Genomic DNA, 21430 nt, shown 5'->3' with positions numbered 1-21430 from the left:
GGAACCCTTTGTCCTAAGAAACATTCTTGTGTTTTTGAACTTTTCCTATCCAAAACAGGACTGAAAAAATCAATCTCCTAATTATGTGTGTCAATAACACAAAAAAGTAGTGTGAAAATAATTGTACAGGACCAATCAGAAGATCAGTATCGAACCTGTATCTAAACAAGCTCATGATTTCTTTTTAGAATTGAGTCCATTCTCTTTTCTACTTCAGAATTGTTTTCCTTAACTTTTTGAAATAGCAACCTTGCTGAAACTGATGTTTTCTAGAAAGCGTTTTTTTGTTTCATTAGCTGTCTTTCACATGGAAAAATAAACAAGTACTGATCCTTTCTCATACTTTCCAATTTTAGTATTATGATTGTAAAAGCTTATATTCTGTGAAAATAGTAATTTGCTTAAAACTATGTAAGATCCATTTTAAAAAACAAAAAAAATCACCAAAAACCCCACAAACAACTTTATTCCTTTTCGAATGTGAAGCTGTACAGGAAACAGCCATCCGCTCCCTCAAGCGATCTACTTGACCTCTCCGTAGATTCTCCATCTCCTGTGTCACCAGGGCAGCAAACTGACTCTGCCATGTCTCCTTCAGGCCTCAGTAAGTGATGAATGCACTTTCCCCTTGCAGTCTGGTTTCCTAAAGCCAAACCAACAAGGACTTAGTGGAGGAATCAAGAAGTTCCTTGCAAGGAAGAAAACAAAGCAACTCCTTAACTTTAAGGATGTTCCTCGTATCTCCTTGCAAGGAGAATTGATGTGTGTACATAGGACAAAAATGTAAGGTAGCAGAGGGCTGCCAGTAATTTGTTTACAGTGGAAGCAATAATCTTTTTCCCCCATTATACTTAAACAGCGGAACATGCTGTTTTCTATTACAGTGAAGTTTGTAAAACATTGTAGCAGTTGCCTGTTTCGTAGGCTTGCAATACGGACAGACAGGCAGGCTTTTCTTATACCCTCTTGATTGCCTAAGTTTTTGTTTCAGGAGGCACTTGGTGTTGGAAATAGTTCACTTTGAGAAAGGTACTAATTTCCTCTGACTTTAGATTCCTTTCATAGTCAGAGGAGTGAGTAAAGCTCCTAACTTAGGTACCTGGAGTTACTGTTTGCAGAAGCCCCGCCTTTATCTGCTCTAGGGGGTCCGTGTCCTGAAGTTAAAGGTGTGAATAAACGCCTCTAATTCCATTTTAACCTTTTAGAAATAGTGAAAGGAGTTTTAAGTGGTATCTACCACATATAGCACTACTGACATTTTAAGGAGATAAATATATTTGCATCTAAAACTTTCTCAGAGTTACTAAAATTCTGCCTTTCATGTGATAAAAAGCAATTAATTTCAGATTCTTTATATGCCTTCGGAACAAAACTTTACCCTTCCAATGTTCACAGTACAAGTAACTAACATTTGCTTAATTATGTTTAAATGATCATTAATTACCTCTTTTTGAATTTCAGATTGCATATCTGCACATCCTGAAGATAAAAACAGGCATCATCCATCAATTTATCCACAGCTAGATTTAGCAACTGCTGCAAAAGCTCAGCAATTCCCGTGAGTAATCTCTTATCAAGAAATGGTAACAGATAAAAGATCTTCAGAGGTATTAGTACACTGTAATTCATCTGACAAGTTTATAGAAAGCTCTGAGAACACAGACTTGCTACTGTTACACTTTAGTCCAGTAAAACAAGAGAAAACTGTGTGCTAGGCATTGCTTAATATGCTTAAAAATATGCTACTTCTGCAGCCCTTTTTAGTCATAGACATAAATTTATCTCAACAGTCAAAACATACCTGAGATATCTATGACTTTCTGCTCGCTGCCAACGCTGCAGTGAAAGGGAGAAATAGGTGAATCGTACAGGTCAGTAAGAAGAGTTTAAGATAGGCGAGGTGTCCCTGTAGTTCCCTACCTTTGATGTGAATGGGACGCTGGCCCACCTGCCCATGCTGCTCTCGGTTGTGGCATAAGGTAAAGACAGACCAGCAAAAAAAGAATGTAACAATCAGGATATGCAGGTTTGATGGTTTCTGGGTGACTTTCAATGTATTACTCTCTCCTAGATTTGCGGCTGAAGCACAAAACAATAGTGTAAGCAACCCAGCTGGACATTCCTATAGCAATGTGAGTAACGCTCATGTTCAGAATCATCATTCTCTGCTGGCAGCTGTCAGAATGAGAACTGTTGGGATTTAACCCGACTACTGTCCAAATGCGATACAAGGATCTGTTCTGTGGCCCTTCCCCTTACATCAGGGAGCACCCTGCATTTAGTGACCAGGCCAACTTTCCTGGTGCTAATATGAAAGCATGTTTTCTTGGGTCCAGCACAATCTCAGGGCAGTTTGCAGAAGGCAGTTGTTGTATTATTTGTGTTTAATCCGTTGCTGTGTGAAGCAAGCTGAGGTCTCATGCTGCCATTATGTTACTCTGGTATATTTCCTACCTCAAATAAGAAACAAAAAAAAAAAAAATCCAACCAAACAAAAAACCCCAAACAACCCACTAAAAAACCCAAACACTTAAAAATCAAGTACAGTGTAGGACAAATGGTATATGCTGCAGACAAAACACCCATGACAGAAGGAATGGAAAGAATATGAAGGGGCTTTGAGGTAATGTTATGAATTGGAATGCTATTCTGTGGTAGGCAGTATGAAATAGAAAAGCTGAGAAGCAGCCCCCAAACACGTACGCATATTCCCTATGTTAAACAGCAAGTAGAAGCAGATACCTGGATTCTGAATACTGTAGTCTTTGAGTCTGTGTAACAAATTACATAGAAGTAAATCATACATAAATGATGTGCTATAGACAACACTAAAAGATGTTTTGAACCTTTTGTGGAGAATGGAGATTAATTAGATTGATAACTGTTGATGTTTAGAATTTACATGTTATAGTCCGAGAGTCTGAAGATAAGTCAGCAGTTATGTAAGTTAAGTCAAACCAGTTCTCATAGACCAATCTGTTTATGCCCTGTTTTGCTTGATGTTCTTAGTTGGTGACCCTTTTAAGCCCAGTGCCTCTGAATCCAGTAAATCCGCAGACTGGACATACAAATGGACCATCACCAGCAGGTAATAAATACTGCAGACCACCTAACTTTCATGGACATGTATTTTTCTTGTTAGAACTTAAGGGCTTTAAATAATGGCTGTTAAAGACTAGGAGCAGCAACAAACATTGACAAATGTCTGTCCATTGTAGCATTTAAAGCAACTAGATAGGTAGGAGATAACCTGCTGCTTCCAGGAAGATACAAAAAAGTAACATGAGTAACCATGCTTTTCATTTACATCTAAATCTGGATTTATCTGCCTGTCTTTATTCTTCAGCTGCATCAAAGAACAAGTCACAGTCACCTCATTACTACGAGATAATGGAATTTGATCCCTTGGCTCCCACTGAGTAAGTAACTTTTAAAATAGATAATATACGTTTCTCCTAGGTGCCAAAGGCAAGAAGGCTTCTGAGATGGCTTTTTCTTTTTAGTGAGAAAACACACCACACTATTTAGACTGAGTTAGCTGACCAGCTGGGCCCTAATGCAAATGAGTGGCTGCGTCTTGCACATTTTCTTCGAATATTTCTGGCATAACCAATTAAGGAATAAACTCCTATAGTGTGTTCATTGAACAGCATCTGTTAAAACGGCGGAGTAATGCTGAGTCAAAAACGATCTGCTAATCTTATTCGGTGATATTAAAAGGTGAATAAAACACAATCAGGGTCCTGGTGGAGGAAGCTGACGGTTCAACACAGATAGTTCTCGAGCAAGGTAGCCAAAGTAATTCCTGTTCACAGCGATTGTGATTTTTAAGAATGTTGTTGTTCTGCATATCAAGAAAATCCTCAATTTAAATATAAGCTACAAAAGGGAATGGATGCTGGGACTCTGGAGGGAGCCAAGTGGTCAGATGGAAAACTAATACAAAACTAAACGGATGGCAGAAGTCTCCTTTCTACCAGTAAATCGCAAAAAATGTGAGCCATCTACACAAAGCTTATTTCTGAGGAACTATCAAATTCTGAGGTAGAATAATCTCAACACAGCTTTATTCTTTTTTTAACGAGTGCAGTAGCTGCATGCCATGTGGTATGCTTGCGTTTGTGTCTTGCAGTCCTGTTCCCAAGCTTGATTAATCAAAAGTGACAATGTCCAGAGGTGTCTCATTGAACAGTCACAGACACGCCACAGGATTGGCTCTTTGTTTCCATGGAAACCTGGGCATCCCGCAGCTGATGCCGCTCTGTTAGGCAAACACTATAAACTCTGTGCAGTTCATGCTTGGGCAGGATTTCATTGGTGTATTTTGCCAAAATGAAGCAACTGTGATGTAGAAGTCGCCCTGTTTCTCTTCTTTCAGAGCTATTTATGAAGAAATTGATGTCATGCTGAAGACAGAAGTTAAAAAGAATACAGAATGCTGAAGGTGGAGGTGGAATCTTTTACAGAACACACGTTACTCTCTGATGTTGGTCCTGCGCAGTGCTTCCTATAATGTACAAGTGAATAACAGGACAGGTTTTGTATTTTGACACAACAAACAAATTGAATACTAAGCTGTATGGAAGTTGGAAGAGTTACTTGGATCTACACCTTGATCATTTGTCCTAAATGTTCAACTGCATGTTCTTCAAGGTGACTTGCAGTATTTTAAAGTATTTTGGGGGCCTTTAAAATAGGATTTCCAAATTCACCTGCGTAGGAAGTTAACACGTGACACCTGACACAAGTAAACAAAAAGGACTTCTGCAGCTACAGAAGAAAGCTTTGCTTCCAAGTTAACTGTTCCTTTGTATTGCTTTACCCCTTTATGCAGCAAACAAAGCAAAACGTTATGTTTACAGAAGTTGCAGAATCCAATTTCTATTTTGGCCTCATTGTGCTCTCTGTTGATCTCCCCAGAAGTTTAAAAGGGGGCTTTGGTATGTGGGACTCTTCCAAAATCGGGTCTCTTGATAGATGTCAGAAGACGTGCAGTGTTACTTTTCCTACATTCATATTCTGAATACAGGTTTTATTTTCTTCCTAAAAGCCCACCATATAGTTGGATTTTTGTCTTGGTAGGGACACGAGGAGCTGTCATCTGTGCTTAACAGAAGAGAAAAAGCCCTGCTTGTTCCGTTGTTGCTGTTGCTTTTATTTACTCACTAAATATTGGAGGGGGAGCAATCATTTCTTTCCATGTTCCTGCCCTGCAGAGATTGCTGTTCTGGTGAAGGAAAAAAATAATCATCTACAATGCAGATGAGCAATATTATCCATTTCTTTTAATCAAGTTGTTTAACCCTGTTAATAACAGTTTAAATAATTAAAGTGCCTTATCTATTTTAATGCTGAATGTAAAATGTGCACTTTAACACAGGTATAGTTCTCTAAATTTAACTGGTATAAAATTTGAGAACTTAGTTCATGTTCATAATTGATATAAGCTAGTTCTGTGAAATACTGCATTTTAACTATATTAACTCTTTAAGTGATAAGAAGTTCTCAGCCTGTTATACGATTTTTGTAGCATAAAATTCCAAATAAAAACAAACGCTCACTGAGAAATTAATCCCAGTCACTTCTGAGTTTTTTACCAGATGACGTGCGTATTCCACGCAAGAGCAAATACAGACAGTGGTGGAAGCATGAGAGCGAATCCATGGCGTTCCCTTGCGTGGTTAGCACTTCTGCAGCTTGCCGTAGGACCGTTACAACACCTTACATGTATCTAAAGGACAACCTTGAGACATGGGGGGGGGTTTGTAAGCAGAGGTGAAAAGGTAAGCTGCTTTTTTTATTACTTTTCTTGTATTATTTGCAATGGTCTGGACAGTAGCCTGGGAAAACTGCTGAAACAGGCTTTGAGGTGGATCGATTTTTCCTTACAGCTTGGTTGTATTGTTAAAACCCTCCACACTGAAGCGTAACAAATTAAAATAGGCTGTTTGAGTATGGCAATCCATAATGGCTGATCGCTAACCGAACTCCTCCATAAATACGGAAGAAGCAAAATGGTCACAGACAGATGAAAGCTCTGAAGGGAGCTGGCTAATTACTGAGGTTAGAGCGCTTTACAGTTGGAATGTGCCCAGTGTCTGTGCAAACCTGGGCTTTCAAACTCGGCGGAAAACCTGCACGTTTATGAACCTGGCACTTGCCAGGGGGACACTCTTTTTCTTCCGAAGCATGTGGCCAAAATAAAGCAAGGTGTGGAGAAGCGTCACAATCAGGTGACCTTTCAAAAAGACAACGGACTAAAGACAACCCAGGTAAGAATTTTTTTTTCTCCTAGCCTGGATTCAAAGATTTGTTATGATACCTTTTTTTTTCTGAAGCACAACTGGAATTATAAGGCTTGCCACTATCAATATATCATACAGATATATTTCACTTGTGTGGGCTCCCCAAGTTCTGCTGGATAAAATGCATTAGAGAGATCAAAGAATGAAAAATTTTAAAACTTTAATAAATACAGTTTAAGACCTGACATGAATGTCATCCAGAAACTAAACCCCACATATAACTGGTACAATAATGCATTTTAAAGGCAGCATCCATTTATTTTCAAAAAAGCACTTTTAAATTTATGGTATGCAAACATCATTGAGCCTAGAGTAACTGACAGTTATTTCTGAGTCCAAACAAACGAACATTAGTCTTTGTTAGATCTCATCTGCTGAAAGGGGTAGGAAGGACTGGCCTAGCAGATGAGATACTGGGTTGAGCTTAATTCCTGTCTGAAAATGAGTAGGTCACTTAAACTTGCTCTGCAACTCGCTCCTCATTTGCAAAGCTATGATAAAGTGTTATTATCCCTACCCCACAGATAATGACCAAAAGTTACATAAATACAGGCTTACGTGTTCTGATGGTAAACAGAGTACCTAGGAGTACCTCTGAACAACTGATTCGCTGCTGGGCAGGCTTTGTCGGACTTAACCTCTGAATGGGGCTGGTTTCCTTCTGGTTTTTGAGGAGACTCCTATGCTATTAATTCAGCCTGCAGTTTAGAGCAGTTGCTTCTGTACTGCCTTTCCTTTCAGCGCCTTTCATACATAAGCCGAGCTTGTCTCTGTGTGGAGGTGCCCAGTGTACAGCCCTCTGCAGCGTGAAAGAGCAGTTGTTAGCAGTACAGACACTTTAAATGAGCTGAACGCAACATTGAAATTTGAAGATGGTTATTTCCAAATGGAAACCATACCATGGATTTGACGTGCTTACACTTAAGTTACTGTCCCTCATTCAAATGATAACAGTTTGAGAGCAGTCTGCTCTTACCAGATGAACTACTGATTCAGTAATAATTCAAGAGGGTGCATAATCATCTGAATCATCTTATGCTCCTGTGCCATGGGAAGGCTACACAGCAACACAGTCTAACTTTGCTTAGTTTTGCAACTTCATGAACTGATTACCTGTTTTTACCTTTTTATAAAGTAACTTACATGGAAGTTATTCTTCAGAGCCAGCAATGCAATTTTAGATGCTTATTAAACGGATTTGTTCCTCTGTATTTAAATGAAGATCTCAATTTACACTTGCAATTAAAAATTTGCCTCGCTGTATTCAGGTAACATGTATCGTCTTATAAAAAGATAGCTTGAGAAAACCCTCTCTCACCCAGGAACACTGTGTTCCCTTCTATTGTCTGATGAAGAAATACTATACCTAAGAAAAAATATTCCAACTACATAAGTTGTTGGGGTTTGTTCTTTTTTTTTCTTTTAAAGAGAAATACATCCTTTCCTAACAGCAGCATGTGCCCACAGTGGTTTAATAATATAATTTCATATTGTATCGTACTCCTGCAGTTTTTCCTTCCATGGAAAAATGGTTTCAAAACTGGCAGTCAGGTAGCAGAAGTCAAATGGTGTAGAGATTGCCCTTTACTGATATCCAGGAAGTGGTAACTTCTGTCCTTCCTTTGCTTCAAAAAAGGTATAAGAGAGGGTGATCAGATCAACTTTAGCCATTTTAGGGTCCTCTGCAAATTCTGGATCAATGTAGAAAAAGACAGGCATGTCCACTTCCTCTTGAGGATTTAGCCGCTGTTCTTCAAAACAGAAACACTGCAAGGGGGGCAAGAAAAACCCAAACAATTAAACAACAAAAAGCTACGGTAAACTTAATCTCTGCCAATGCAAAGGAAAGCTTCGTCTTTTAAAATCCTAAAATCCTGGTAACTATCAACCATGTGAGCATCAAGGCAGCAATTCTGTTCCTCTGTGTTACAGGAAAACAATCAGCTTTTAATGAAGTTAACCTGACATGCAAATTGGCCGGGCCAGCTCACATCACCACCACCTGCCCTCAAAGCCAGTGATACTAAATACCACCTATCTGGGAGCCACTCTAGCTGGCCGTGTCCTTCAGCGTGTTCTGAAGTCAGTAAGGCGAAGAATGACCTGTCGTGCTGTCATATGAAAAAACATCAAGTTACTCTCTTAAAAATGTTGGCATACAAAGAATGGTCTCCAGGATTAAAATGAGGAAAAAGTTAATTTATGGATAATAATTCTCATTCATGTAAAAGGAAAATGTGATCTTTGCTTTGTCCACACTTACTTGTATTTTGTTGAAATACTGTCCCGCTTCAAAGGGTATTACATTGTAGGTGGAGATTCCAATTATGGGTTTGTCAGTAGGATTTTTTGCTTTATAAAATGCCAGTGCAGTCTCTCCTGGTACCACCTGGATAAAGCAATTGCAGAGTGATGGGTTTTTTTTCTTTTTAAATCCACTGCAACCCTCCACACCTCAAAGCAGTTCTTTAGACTTAGCTAGAATTAGTACATTCTCTCTTTTGCTGCTTCAGCTTGATTACTTCACAACTTCACAAATATTCTGCTTATATACCCACCTTCAAAACTAAACGCATCCACAATGCTACATGTGTGCATTTTTAATCTTAACCACTTTGCCACTGAGGCTTCTATTTTCAGCCACTTCGCTGCAGGTGGAGCTTTTTTAATATGCAGATTTATATGTGGTGTACATTTAAGTTTTGAGGTGTTAATTCTTTTGGTACTGGACTCAGAAACCAATTAGGAAGCATGTCTCCTTTTGACTTTTTATTAAGAACTAACTTTAAACAGTAGATTTTTTTTTTAAATATGAAAAAAGCCCTACAAGGGTAGGGGCAAGAAGGGGATGTACTGGGGGCGAAGTCTGGCACAACCCCCCAGGTTTAGATATGCAGCCACTCCAGATGTATTTTTTATAAATGTGTACGCACACAGAGTTTGTGGTGTACCCCCCGCCCCTTGGGGGCAGTCGTGCGGCGGCACCCTCCCCCCCATCGCAGGTGCCGGCGGCCGCAGCGCGGAGGCGAGGCCCCACGCCCCCCCCCGGGCGCTCACTCACGTAGATCTCGCTCTGCTGCGGCCTGAAGCTCCACTGGATGCTGGAGTGCACGTCCGCGTTGAAAGTGACCCTGACGACGCGGTCCCTCACCGGCTCCATGCTGGCGACCCGCTCCGCGCCGTGGCCGGTGCCCGTCGTTCCGCCCAGGCCGGTGGCCTGACAGAGAGGAGAGGCGGTGGGTGCCCCGCACGGCCCGCGCCTCCCGGCGGGCAGCGGCCGGCAGCGGCGCCGCGGGGCTCCCCGGTACCTGGCAGTAGAGGCGGTAGAGCGGCACGGCCGCGTACGACATGCCCACCATGCCCACCGCGGCGGCGGCGATGTAGGCCAGCGCAGACCGGTTCCGGCGCCGCCATTCCTCCTCCTGCCCGCGGGTGAAGGGGTTGGAGCTCCGCAGCCCGCGGCTCCCCGGCGGGGCCGGCGCCCGTCCGCCCGCCGCCGCCGCCCACAGGCCGTACCGAGCCCTCCCCTCCGGCCGCGGCGGCGCCCACCCGCCAACTCGTCCCGGCCGGGAAAGGGCCCGGCCCAGCGCCAGGGCCAAGAGCGGGCCCGATGCCCCGGGGAGCTGCAGGCCGCCGCCGCGCGCCCAGCCCCGCCCGCACAGCCCCATCGCCGCCCGCGGCTGCCGGTACCGGGCGGGGAAGCGCCGCTCTTCTCGCGAGAGGCGGTGGCGGCGGGGTGAGCCCGCGCTCAGGTCGCTCCGCCTCCTCCCCGCGGCGTTCGGGCTCTGGCGGGGACCGGGGGAGACCGCGGCGGGGTCCGGGGGGGCCGCCGCCCCCTTGGCGCCGTGAGGGGCGGGAGCGTGGCTGCGGAGGGGCCTCCCGGTGCTCGCTCCTCTGAGGGGCGCGGGTGTGTGTGTGTGCGCGCGCGGGTTCCCGCCAGACGCCGCCGTTGTTTCTCCCTCCCCGGCGGGGCCGCTCGGGCGGCGGGGTGCGCACCGGGGGAGCTGCGGCAGCCCTGAAGGTCGGCGGGGTTTCGCACCCCCGGGGACGCTGGTGGCAGAAGGGCCCGCCAGAAGCGGGTTACCGTAGCGAGGCACGGTGAGGGGGAGCCGTTACCGGAGTACCTCAGCGGGGTCAGGGCGAGGAGGAGCGCGCTGCGGGGCAGCGGCGGCCGCGGGAGCGCTCGGCCCGGCGCCGGTAACGCCGCCTTCGTGCCCTGCGGGGCGAGGGGCTTCGGCCCTTTGTCTCCCTGACGCCGGCTGTTATTTTTTTCCAGCGGTGCTTTGGTTCGTGTTGAGTTTCCTCTCTTTATGTACGGATTTGTTTTCTTTCAGGCAGAAATATTGGCGCGTCGGGCAGGGATTGAGCGCTGTTTGTAAACAGCGATGGCTTCAGGGCAGGCAAGGTTAGGCAAACCCGCAAACGCAATTTTTCTTCCCGTGCACCGTAACAAAGTTGGCTGTAGCAACCCTTGAGTTGATTGCTTTAGAGCACTGCTCCGCTCCGGTAACGGGAATCGCGCGGTGACTTCGGCAGCTCCCGCTGCGCTTCGCTTTTGCGTTTAGTTGCGTTGAATAGGAGAATGATAAAGCCGAGAGCGAAGCAATGTTGCAGCTTTTCCTCTGTATGTAGATGGCGTTGGTTTTGATCCTTTGGGGAGAGGTCTGAAAACATCCGCTGCAGGAAAACTTGTGGTATTCCAAAGTGAATATAATATTTTGGTCGTGCAGATATATATAACCTGATGAATCGGGCAGTGTGTTTGTGCGGAGGCTGACGCTGTGCTCTGGGGAGCCTTCTTGATTTTAGCCCAGGTTTGTAGCGTGTCAGCGCTACCGCAAGCACCCGTTGCCATCTGTCGCCCGCGCGTCGTTCGGCGAGTCCCTCGTGCCGTGGCTTCGGGGTGGTGTCGCCTCCGGCTGGTGGCCCCGCGAGGCTCTGGCCCTACAGCTCAGGTGGTCGGGAAGGCTTGTTACTGTTACAGAGATTTTTGCGTTAAGGCTTTTGCAGTGATTTTTCAAACGGTCTTAGCTCAGTACATTTACGGTTGTATTTTTTGTCGACCTGTCGTATGCATTAATAAAAAGTGAATGACTGGGTTTTTGCTACGTTAGTGGAACGTAACCCCATTTTGCATGCGTTTTGGCCTATATCCTACATACTTCACATGAGAATTCCATAGGCACTGAATACTAGACAGTAAGTTTAAAAAAAAAATGTGAGAAATAAAGACACACAAAACACCTTGTCATGTTCAAAACAACATTCTCCCCCCCCACCCCCCACCCCGGTAACCTTTGCTGGAAAAAAATGAGATTGTTTTTGTCTTTAGCAGTTACACTACTTTATCCTGGAATTGTAATCTCAGTTACTTAATTTTTTGGGGGGCGGGGGGGAAATTTTAAATCGCAGGGGGTTCATGTTTCCCCCAATTCCTACAGCATAATTGTTTTGGTACAATATACAGCCAAGCCTGAGCTGTTAACTGCTTACTGCGTTCAGCAATGAAGTGTATCTGTTGTATCATGAAAGTGCTTTTCCCAGGTGATTTCAGCTAGCCAGTAATAAGTAAGAATCATTGTCAGTGACTGAAAATAAACGCAGCTATGTAAGTTTCAAAAAGTGGTTTCTCCTTTCTTACAGCAATTATTATCTTGGTTACGAGCCAGTGCTTCATGTGTCAGAATTCTTCATTTTGAACTTTTATTAAAATAGTGCACCTAAGAAGATGTCTAGTACAGATCCCCTAACAAATACAGATAAAAAGTAAGTATCTTTTCCCCCTGTACAGAAATACAACAGTTACTGGATTGTAATATGGAAATTCTTGCCGTTTCATTAGTAGGATTTTGTTTTGATTAAATCTTAAAGAAAAATAACTTTGATATTGAAACAGTCTGAAGCAACGTCTCAGAAAAGCTTATACTAACACCAGTGAATTTACACATAAAGGGAAGAAATAGCTCTTAAGCTTTTCATTAAGTTAACCAGTGCTTGGTTTGGAATGGTTCTGTAGAGACAAAAACCCCCCATAGAAATTCCTTAGTGCTTCTGCAACTATGAAAACATACTTGTAAGGTACAGAGGAAATTAGTTCCTTGTACGTACAGGGTAACTACAGTAACAGAAGACGCTGTACGGAGTTCATGTATTCTAATGCATTGCTCTTTCAGAAGGCATGTCTGCATGCCTTTAATGTTTTCTATGTAGTGCTGTAGAACCATCTTATTTTTTATCAATGCTATGGAATATATAATAATCATTCTATAAACTGAAATGTTATTCACTTGAGTTGGATCAGGTTCTAAATGGCAAACTTGGATTCAGTTGTGACAGAAAAACTGTAGCTCCAGACCCTTCCCAAACTGCGAAGTAACCGTGCCCAATGCTGTCATCAAAACCATAATTAAGAACAGGCACAGTCAGCTCTTGCTGGACGATCATGTTTGCTGTGCTTGTGCAGCAGAATCAAGCAAACAGTGTTCATGCCAAACAATTTAGCATAGATTTTGAATTATGCCACTTCATAAATAACTTGATTTAAAAAAAAAAATCCACAAACAGTTAGAAACATTAACTTGCTTTTTACTGGGATCTGAGGAAGCAAACACTCTGCTCGTCCAATAGAAACAGAGGGTATGTAATACAACAATACGTCTGTGAAACAGCTATGGCCTGCTAGATTCATGTGGAAGGTATATTATTATACCAATAGTTACTAAATCACTGTATCCTACAGGCAATTTTTCACATAGGGGAGGAACATGAAAGCTACATATAACTGCACTTCATCTAGGTGAAGATGGAAGCCTATAATTTTCTGTACTTACTTTTTTTCCCCCCTGGGAGACAGTATCAATGCACAATGCTCCAAGAATGCACTTGGTTGTATGTTGATGGAGGTTTACCTAAACTTTAAATAATACCTTTCTTTTCTCCACACAGGGTTAGCCTCAAACCATTCATGCTTCTCTGCAATTACAACGTTGCTCAAGCTTTTATTTCCTGTTTAACAGTAGCCGTATAATGACATATGTTTTCTTTTCGTCTTTATGACCCAATCAGCAAAATGTATTTTGAATAATTAGTGGGTTTGGATAGATCAGAAGTAAGTGTTTGTGCTATATGATACGGGGTTCTCTTGGCTGTGGTCCTTAGTGTCATACTAAATTTTTAGCTTTTAGGGTTAGTGAACCTGAAAGGCCACAGTTGCATAATTGACTTGTACAGGGGTTTTGTAAAAGACCTTTGTTTTATTTATAACAAAAAGATCTTGGGAATCTTGCTTCTGAAGACTCTGCAAATCTTTTTGTTGTCTGCTAAATTATCCTGTAATCCATCTCAGTTGCCAAAGCATTACAAAGCTTCCTTTGGGAAAGGTGAGTCATCGTTAATAATGCTGCCAGAATAGAACAGTTTACTGGCTGTTTGAAAGAGAATCTTAGTTTGTTTGCTGCATAAAATGACAAACTATGTCTCTTGAAAACTTAGTCTTATTTATTGATATTAGGTTTTATGGGGTTTTAAGTTGTTGAAGTATTCCTTGATCTTTCTGGAAGTAGAGAGTAATTTATGTTCCTCTGAGTATGTTCTTGAAAGGCAGAGAACTTGCAAAAGAAGCAATAATACCATTTTTCTCAATGAGTCCTTTAGGAACGTTAAAAGTAGCACAGCAGCTGAATTTTAAGGTAAAGAGGACTAGAAGCCTTGGGGATGAGCTCTGGAAACCGAACAATGCACAGTTTACTTTGAGGAAGGGACGGAGGAGCACTTGTTTGAACAAGTGATGTATTCGTGATAATAACACTAAAAAAAAGAGGTGGGAGCAATAAGCAGCTCAATGCTACTTTATATCTGCTTTAATTGTTGGGGTGTTTGTCAGGCCTCGTTTAATAAACACCACTTTTTGCTTTTTAATGATCGAAATGCATAGCCTTGAGTCATACTTTCAACTGGGGGTGCGTGTGTGTTTCTGTGGCAGGAAAGATGACACTGGATACCAGCCATATCCGTCTGAGTGGTTTGTTTTGCCAGAAGTTCCTGATGCTGACACCACAAATTGAGTTCCACTGGTGTTAAGAACAGTGACAATTTTGTTGGAGAAAGGCTACTGGTATTTCGTCTTCTGTACCCTTGCCCGGAGCAAATCCAATTGATACGATGCTTAAAATGTCAGTGGTTTTTTTTTTTTTTTCATCAGACTGTAATGCCAGTAACACCGCCAGAGCTAAACTGATTGAGAAGAGGCTACAGAGGGCCAAATTTTCATCCCTGCCTGGATGTGAGCAAGCCAAATGATGCTGGTGGAGCTCTTCACGTTTTGGGAACTGAGGGGGCTGCTTTGTGGTCCCACTTCCAGCACTGATCTCCTTAACGTGTGCTGGGTCGCTTTACCCTTCTGCCCACCATGTGCGCGCAGGTTGGCGGCTCTAGGGGCTGACCTGAGTATGTGTCAGCGCTACACGGCACGTCGCCTACAGCAAAAAGATCCTTTCCCCACAACAATTACGTGCTAATGAAACCACAGTCACTACAACTTTAAAAAAAAAGTGCGTGAGATAAGCATATGCGTTCCTGGCGTAGCCAAGCTGTCCTGCTGTGCAGCTCTAGACGCTGACAGATGCTGTCTCATCACAGGGTTACTGCCTGCTTTACAGAGGATTCACCTTTCTGCTTAAATGAAGCCCTCAGTGAACACAGAATATTTAGTTCTCGTTTTAAACTGTGATCTTTTTAAGATCTTTTCTCCCCCCTCTTTCTGAATCGGTGTGCATCTTCTGATGCAAGCCTGGAAGAAAATAGTAATTAACCAAAGTGATGTCAGGTGCTCAGAGCTTCTGAAAATACGTGTAACCCTGCAAGACCAAGCCTCGTATCAGAGAGGGGCGTACTTCTGGAAATAGGGGTGCATTTTTTACTTTTCCAACTAGATTATTCTCAGTGTAATGATACAAACTCACCATTTTTATTTGCTTTGACAAATAACCAGACGTGTCAGCTTCCATTTCTAGAGAAAATATATAACCCAAGTTCTGTGTTAACTTTTGACTGTTGTATATTGAAAGACTCAAAACTGGGTTAAAGCACAACACAAGTCAGTACCCTGATGGAGAAGCAAAGGAGGAGCATAATGGCATTTGTTTCGTTAATGCTTTCGGTCTGTCTGCTTTGTTGGCTTTCCCTTTTGTGTGTGGATGTAGGTAATCCAGCCTGCTAGGAGGATTGCTTTAGAAAGGTCATGAATTACTGCTTTTGACCTTGTTTGGAGGGAACGTATAAATTATTGGAAGAAAATGAGTAACGAAGTTCATTTTAATGACTTTACTTGGCTTCTGCTGCTAGACATAGCTTGCATAATCACAGCTGTAGTAAATGCAAGTGAATTTTCTCTCCTTTGTGTTTTCAGTCTTTACAGCTGTTACAGATTGTCATTTCAAACAGGGAAAAAGTAAACGTTACCTCGATAGGTGAATTAGTCCATGTGACGCAGAGGGTTTCAGAGAAGATTAAGTAGGCAGAGACACTCGCCTGGAGCTCTGTCTCTTTGTTTTGGTTTTTTCCATTAGTAGCAGAAGTTGTCCTGCACGTAACTTTTCTCCCTCTGAATTGGAAACCTCTGGTGTATTTTGGTTGCTTTGTCATTGTCGTTGCTGCTGTACTGAAGAATGTCCTTACTCTCACCAGGAGATGAAGATGAACCAGAGCGTTTTGATGGTCTTTCTCTCTTATACTGGTATGCCTAGCCATTAGGTTCTGACAGCGTTTTTCTAGTCTGTGATGGGAAGAGTACGGTAAAGATAATTGAAAAGCTGTAGCCTTTTTCAGCTTCCTTTCTCTTTTCATAAGCAGCCAGAACTTACCATTTTGATTTTTGTTTAAGGGTCAAGTAATCTCTGTTTTGTGAGGTAAGGGTATTATTCTTCCATTGGTAAATCTAATTTGTTTGTGGACATAAATGACTAATTTATGTCTTGGGAATACAGCTCAGAAGACTAGCTGGAGCTGTATGTTTTGATAAGTCTCTAGCAGATATAAAGTTGTTGAACTTCCTTGTGTATGCTGGTAAAAAGTAACAGAAAAAAAAAGTATTAAAGATTTCATTTTAATTGCCTTTAGTAGAACATCTACACAAAATTATACTGACTTAGTCTATTTGCATTCCAGGACTCCAGGTGGAGTGTTGAGTTTAATATTTTTTCAATTATTTCAGCGTAACAAAGTTCTAGTGTACATTTTGTAGAGTTTTGCTTGTTTATTTCATCTATTGCCTTACATATTTTCTTCTCTGTGTGCTAAAAGCTTGTGTACAAGTATTTCTGCATGAATTCTCAAGGAATGAGCAGCAGCATCTGATTGTTTAATCTGCGTCTTTTTCTGCAAAGAACATTGAAATTATTATTTGTTAATTCTGCCAATTGGTTTAGAAACCTATTTCCTTATTTATACTGTTGAGCATATTTCTAATGGTTTTGGGGAAATATTCTAACATTTAATGAATGTTAAATAACATGAGATAAGCTTTGGATGGGCGCTAAATCCAAGTCTTCATATAGTGACACTGCAAAGCCCTGTGTATTTCAGAACAACTATGACAAGTAGCTTGACTTGAAGATCTGTATCGAAGTTACATGGGAGAAAAACTAACACGGAAAGCCGGCAAGATGTGATATGCTAAACGAATTTGGGGAATTTGAAGATCCTTGTCTTTACTTTGTATGTGATAAAGTAATTTTTAAACTCCATATATTGGAGGGATTTGTCTTCAAAGCATAAACACAGTTGAATGCCTTGTAAGGGTGTCTGTTCAAAGAGTCAGTCCTTTCTAATTGTAGATGGCAACATCGTAATAATCTCAGTGTTTTAGAGATACTTTATTCCTCTCCATTGTGAATTAGTTTGTACGTTGTCTGTATCCTCTTTGTCATAATCCATTTTATGGTAGTTCAGATCTTTTTTGAAAGTATTGCCTGTTACTTCTGGAAATGTAGATCCTTTCCTATTAAGTGTTCTGTGCCTATTTGGTCATACGTCACGATCATTTTATATAGTAGTACCTAAATAGGTTCTATTTCTGGTGAACTCTGTTTTCCTTTGGAAAACTTTAGACTTAAAATCTGAGATTAGTTCTTTCAAGACTTCACAAAAGTAAACTGCTGTGCGAGGCTGAAACAGCATTTGTTCTTGCTTTTTTTATTAATAAAAAACTGCTTGTCAAACTAGCTGAGAGTATGGCAGAGCAAGAAAGAGAAGGGGAGTGGCAAAAGGCAGGACAAAAAAAAGAGAATAATTGTCTGCTTATTTTAAAGATCAGTGTACCTTGTCTGAGTTTTCAAAGATGGATACAGATCAGGACAGACCTGTAAAGAACATGACTAATATGTTGTCTTTCAGCTTCAAAACGATTTAAATTCATGGGATAAATGAAGTGACAGTACTAGGAGGTGATGCAAAATACTCTGCTGTTGTAGTAAAGGAGTAGCTTATCAGAACAGTTTTGTTAGAGAAACAGCAGACTTAAGGATTTATTCTTCCTTTTAGGCTGTGATTAAGTAAAGGCAGTTCAGTTTGCTTTTAGCCTTACGAAGTGTGCCTTATGCTCCGCCACAGTAGTAACAAGGTCACGTGCAGTCTTGTCGGTGGCCAGAAATACTGACTACGTTTCATAATTCCGTTTTAGCCTATGGAACGAACACCGCAAGAAGCACTGAAGTGGAAATTATACAGCGTTTGAAGCACAGGCTTCCTGTTTGTTTCGAAAGATCAGTTATTAGGGTTGTTCTTACGGCTAGCCTTTCGAAAGCAAAGGCTAATTTTGCAAATACTTGGGAATCTGCATTTGTGGAACAAATTGTTGCTTTTAAGAGAAAGTGCCTTTATAAAAAAACTCAAACAGTTTTCTTATAGAAAGCCAAAAGAACTGGGGATGTTCTTTGGAAGCTGGATCTCTTGCCTGGTGCTAGAATTTAGGAATATTTGGACCTTCTGGATTTCTCTGTTCACTCTGGCACACCACCTCTTAATGACATGTACTCCAGCTTCTGCAGAAATACCCGGTTTCAGGCAGGGGGTTCAGGCTGTGTGCTGGATTTGGTTGTGTGGGAGGATTTGGGTCACTATGTCCTCCACATCGATCTCCTTCCCCCCGCCCAATGAACTCGAGTTGTTCCGTTTCACTTTAAGATCATGCTCTGGAAAACACAACTCTCTATCTGATACAGAACAATATGTAGGTCAAAGCAGAAAAACCTAACTGGTGCTTCTGCTTTTTTTCTAGAAGGGATCTGGTGAGCCTTCTCCAAAAGAGGTACAGTGGGAGGACAAAGGAGCTATGATACAACTGGGATTTTTAATAATAATTTATCTAAATGAAAATAAAAATGGTAAAGGGTAATTTGGATTTATAGGAATTGTTATCGCTTTGCATTCTCAGCACGGTATGCTGGTCATGCTTCTGACGGAACTGCAAACGTAGGTTTCAAAACTCTCAATTTTACTTTGTATTCTTCCTTAGTTCTTTAGCATTATCTACTGCCTCCAAAACATTCATCTGCTTTTAGACAACTTCAAGTTCCATCCTGGTATTTTGTCTTGGGGTGGGAGGGTACACAAGGGAGTAAGCAATAGGGTTTGGAAAGAAACATTTTTTTAAAACAGGTAAAGAAAAAGGTGTTGAGTGAAGAATTGAGAGACTGCAGGGAAAAGACTACATTCATAAATAAGCACAAAATTATATGTTAGATGTCTTAGAAAATATTTTTATATATGCTGTCTTAGCTGTGGTTTTGTTTTAATATTCATTACCTGATCTAAGTCATTATGGTATGTTTTTCTTGCCTAAATGCTAAGCTGGACCAGGTTGTGGGATTTTGTTTCTTTTAATCATAATCCTTTTATTATAATCAAAGTGGGATTCACAGTTCAGCCTGAAGTGTTTTGAGGGAAAAGGAAATAAACTGCCTATATTTTTTTTACATTGCCATCTTATATATTATCAGGAGATTGTTTTTGCATTGGTGGAAGGGGTGGCACGGAGGTGTCCAACAATACGAAGTTGTCAGTGGAAAAAACTGGGTTTGGTTTGTATTAGAGTTAAAAACATGATCACTGTAATTTCTTCTGTATTAACATAGCTCTACATATGTTTCTGTAACTAGGGATTTAATGACTTTTGTTTTATTCCTTAGGACTATCATGGGCCCTCATGGAATCAATCGAGCTGTTCACCGCATTTCTTTTTCCGATTGTCAAAATGGACTAGGTAATGAGATTTCACATCCGGTTGATTCAGACTAAACCAAATCTAAAAGCACCTGGTGAGCTTTTCCAGTTCACACTGCCATCGGTAGAAGTTTAATTTATTTGGCTTTTATGGATTTGACTGCAAATCGATTTAGCACAATAGGTGGCATAACCAATTTCTTGCTTGTTTCTTTTGTTTGTTCTGCAGGAGTTAAAATTATTGGAGGTTATCGGGCACAAACAGCAGAAGATTATGGGATTTTCATAAAGAGAATTCTGCCTGGAGGGATTGCTGCTGTAGATAGTAAATAATTTTAGATTTTTTGTTACAAGCACACTGCATATAAAAAGCTGTCAGAAGAAGTCTTCTTTATTTTACTTTGTGGATAAGGCTATTTAAAATAGCATGGTTTAGTCAGGATTCATGGTGTTGTGGCTTACTTTAAGATAGAGAAATGAAAGTTGGACCCTCGATAGGTCAGATTTTAAGAGTCTCCGTTCTTGAAAATGTGTTCAGATCTAGATATGGCCAGTGTGAAAGCAGTTGGTGATCTTTCAGCACTGCCAGATAAGCGCTGAGATGCTGAACCTCTTTCAATTCATAAGGGGCAAGAGTGGTGTTTCCTTTTTAGAACTAGTATTTTTAATGAGTTCCAATAACATCTTCCCCCCCTCCCCCCCCCAGTGATTCTTAATGTTCAGTGTGGAAAGAAGAAATTATACTTGGTAGTGTTTGCGCTAATAAAGTACGGAGTATACTTCTGTCCTAGGTCTGTATATGGGGTTTTTGAAATTCCATCTGGTCTGGTGCAGAATGATCATTTAAAAGAATCTAAATCTACTTCAGAAGTGATGGCTCCTAAACCTGAGATGTACAGAAGCTTAAAAATAGAATTGGTTCTAAAAAAAACTTTTAGGTGTCTTTATTAATATATAAAACATTAATGCATCTATATGTGGTAACTTACATGTATGTTAAGAGTAAAATTCAGCTGACAGTTAATTCCACAACTGTGAAATGGAAATTCCAGTCCCAAAAATACTTGTGCTATGTGTAAATAATACAAATAGCTGAATAACACTTACTTGCAGTGGCTATGCTGTGGTTAATAAGACTATCGATAGTTCTTAGTCTTATCACAATAATTTAGCTTAATTAGGATCAGAACCTAATCTGCAAAAAGTCATAAGGTTGTTTATTGCATTAGATAACATAAAATTGAAAGAAAAAGCCCTCTTTTATTACCATGATATAATATGTTCACCATTTTCCTGTTGATTCATGTATTACTGTTGATTTAATTACAAGGCCGTTTGCTCACTGGTGACCTAATTTTGGATGTCAATGGTGAAAACTTAATTGGAGTAACCAATGAAAGGTACGTTTGTGCTGATTACTAAGTCTTTATTGAGCTTGGAATGTTATATGGGGGTTTTTGGGACAGCATAAATTAAAAGAGCACAACTCCACTGAGGTCCTTGGAGTTCAACTGGCAATTAATTAATCCTACAACTCTAATTCAGCAAAACTACCGTGGAAAAGTGACAGGACTGAATATACTTTTATAATGACAGAATAAGCTAGTTTCTTAATTATTTAGTTTATAGAATGTATGTGAAAATAGCACTAAAAGGTGTTATTTTTATAATTACCTGTAGGTTCAATACTGGTGAAGGTAAATGAGGCAGCTGGCGAGTATCATTGCAATGGGACAGCAAAGGAGAAATTGTTCAGAACAATCTGTAGAACATGTTGGATGGTTTCTGAATCTGGATCACCAGAGATCATTGCAGCTTAGTGTTGGTGATGTAGGTTTAAAATGGAAATTAAAATCACAGTATATATTGCTGAGGGAAATTCTGAGCAATGACGCATACCTGGGCAG

General features: G+C 41.2%; 3 protein-coding genes across 15 annotated transcripts in view; 2 read left to right on the top strand and 1 right to left on the bottom strand.

Annotated features, from left to right (window-relative positions):
* TOM1L1 (target of myb1 like 1 membrane trafficking protein) overlaps positions 1 to 5572 on the top strand; it is a 30350-nt gene extending 24778 nt beyond the window's left edge. For all 3 annotated transcript variants that reach the window (XM_075111345.1, XM_075111344.1, XM_075111343.1), the window contains 6 exons: positions 487 to 604; positions 1462 to 1558; positions 2072 to 2132; positions 3010 to 3088; positions 3347 to 3419; positions 4379 to 5572. In XM_075111345.1, the coding sequence (XP_074967446.1) occupies positions 487 to 604; positions 1462 to 1558; positions 2072 to 2132; positions 3010 to 3088; positions 3347 to 3419; positions 4379 to 4442 (492 nt within the window). In that variant the 3' untranslated portion in view covers positions 4443 to 5572. The remainder of the gene's footprint in view (positions 1 to 486; positions 605 to 1461; positions 1559 to 2071; positions 2133 to 3009; positions 3089 to 3346; positions 3420 to 4378) is intronic.
* Positions 5573 to 6448: 876 nt separating this feature from the next.
* COX11 (cytochrome c oxidase copper chaperone COX11) lies at positions 6449 to 10093 on the bottom strand. The gene is made up of 4 exons (XM_075111346.1): positions 9614 to 10093; positions 9367 to 9522; positions 8569 to 8694; positions 6449 to 8072 (listed from the first exon to the last, which is right to left on the bottom strand). The coding sequence occupies exons 1-4, from the start codon at positions 9971 to 9973 to the stop codon at positions 7890 to 7892; spliced, it is 825 nt and encodes a 274-aa protein (XP_074967447.1). The 5' UTR covers positions 9974 to 10093; the 3' UTR covers positions 6449 to 7889.
* Positions 9413 to 21430, top strand: part of STXBP4 (syntaxin binding protein 4) — a 78905-nt gene continuing 66887 nt past the window's right edge. For 5 of the 11 annotated variants that reach the window (XR_012663352.1, XM_075111336.1, XM_075111332.1 and 2 more), the window contains exons 1-5: positions 10219 to 11504; positions 11949 to 12071; positions 19490 to 19563; positions 19753 to 19848; positions 20854 to 20923. Coding sequence is in view for 10 of the 11 variants with exons in the window: in XM_075111336.1 (XP_074967437.1) it covers positions 12034 to 12071; positions 19490 to 19563; positions 19753 to 19848; positions 20854 to 20923 (278 nt within the window). In the remaining variant the exon portion in view is untranslated. Of the gene's footprint in view, positions 9542 to 9787; positions 9992 to 10152; positions 11505 to 11948; positions 12072 to 12129; positions 16039 to 19489; positions 19564 to 19752; positions 19849 to 20853; positions 20924 to 21430 lie in introns of those variants that run through there. The other 6 variants (XM_075111335.1, XM_075111334.1, XM_075111333.1 and 3 more) reach the window with 6 other exon arrangements.

The sequence above is a fragment of the Phalacrocorax aristotelis genome, chromosome 16, assembly GCF_949628215.1.
Source record: "Phalacrocorax aristotelis chromosome 16, bGulAri2.1, whole genome shotgun sequence".
NCBI classification, from domain to species: Eukaryota; Metazoa; Chordata; class Aves; order Suliformes; family Phalacrocoracidae; genus Phalacrocorax; species Phalacrocorax aristotelis.
This window is presented reverse-complemented; position numbering and strand designations above follow the sequence as displayed.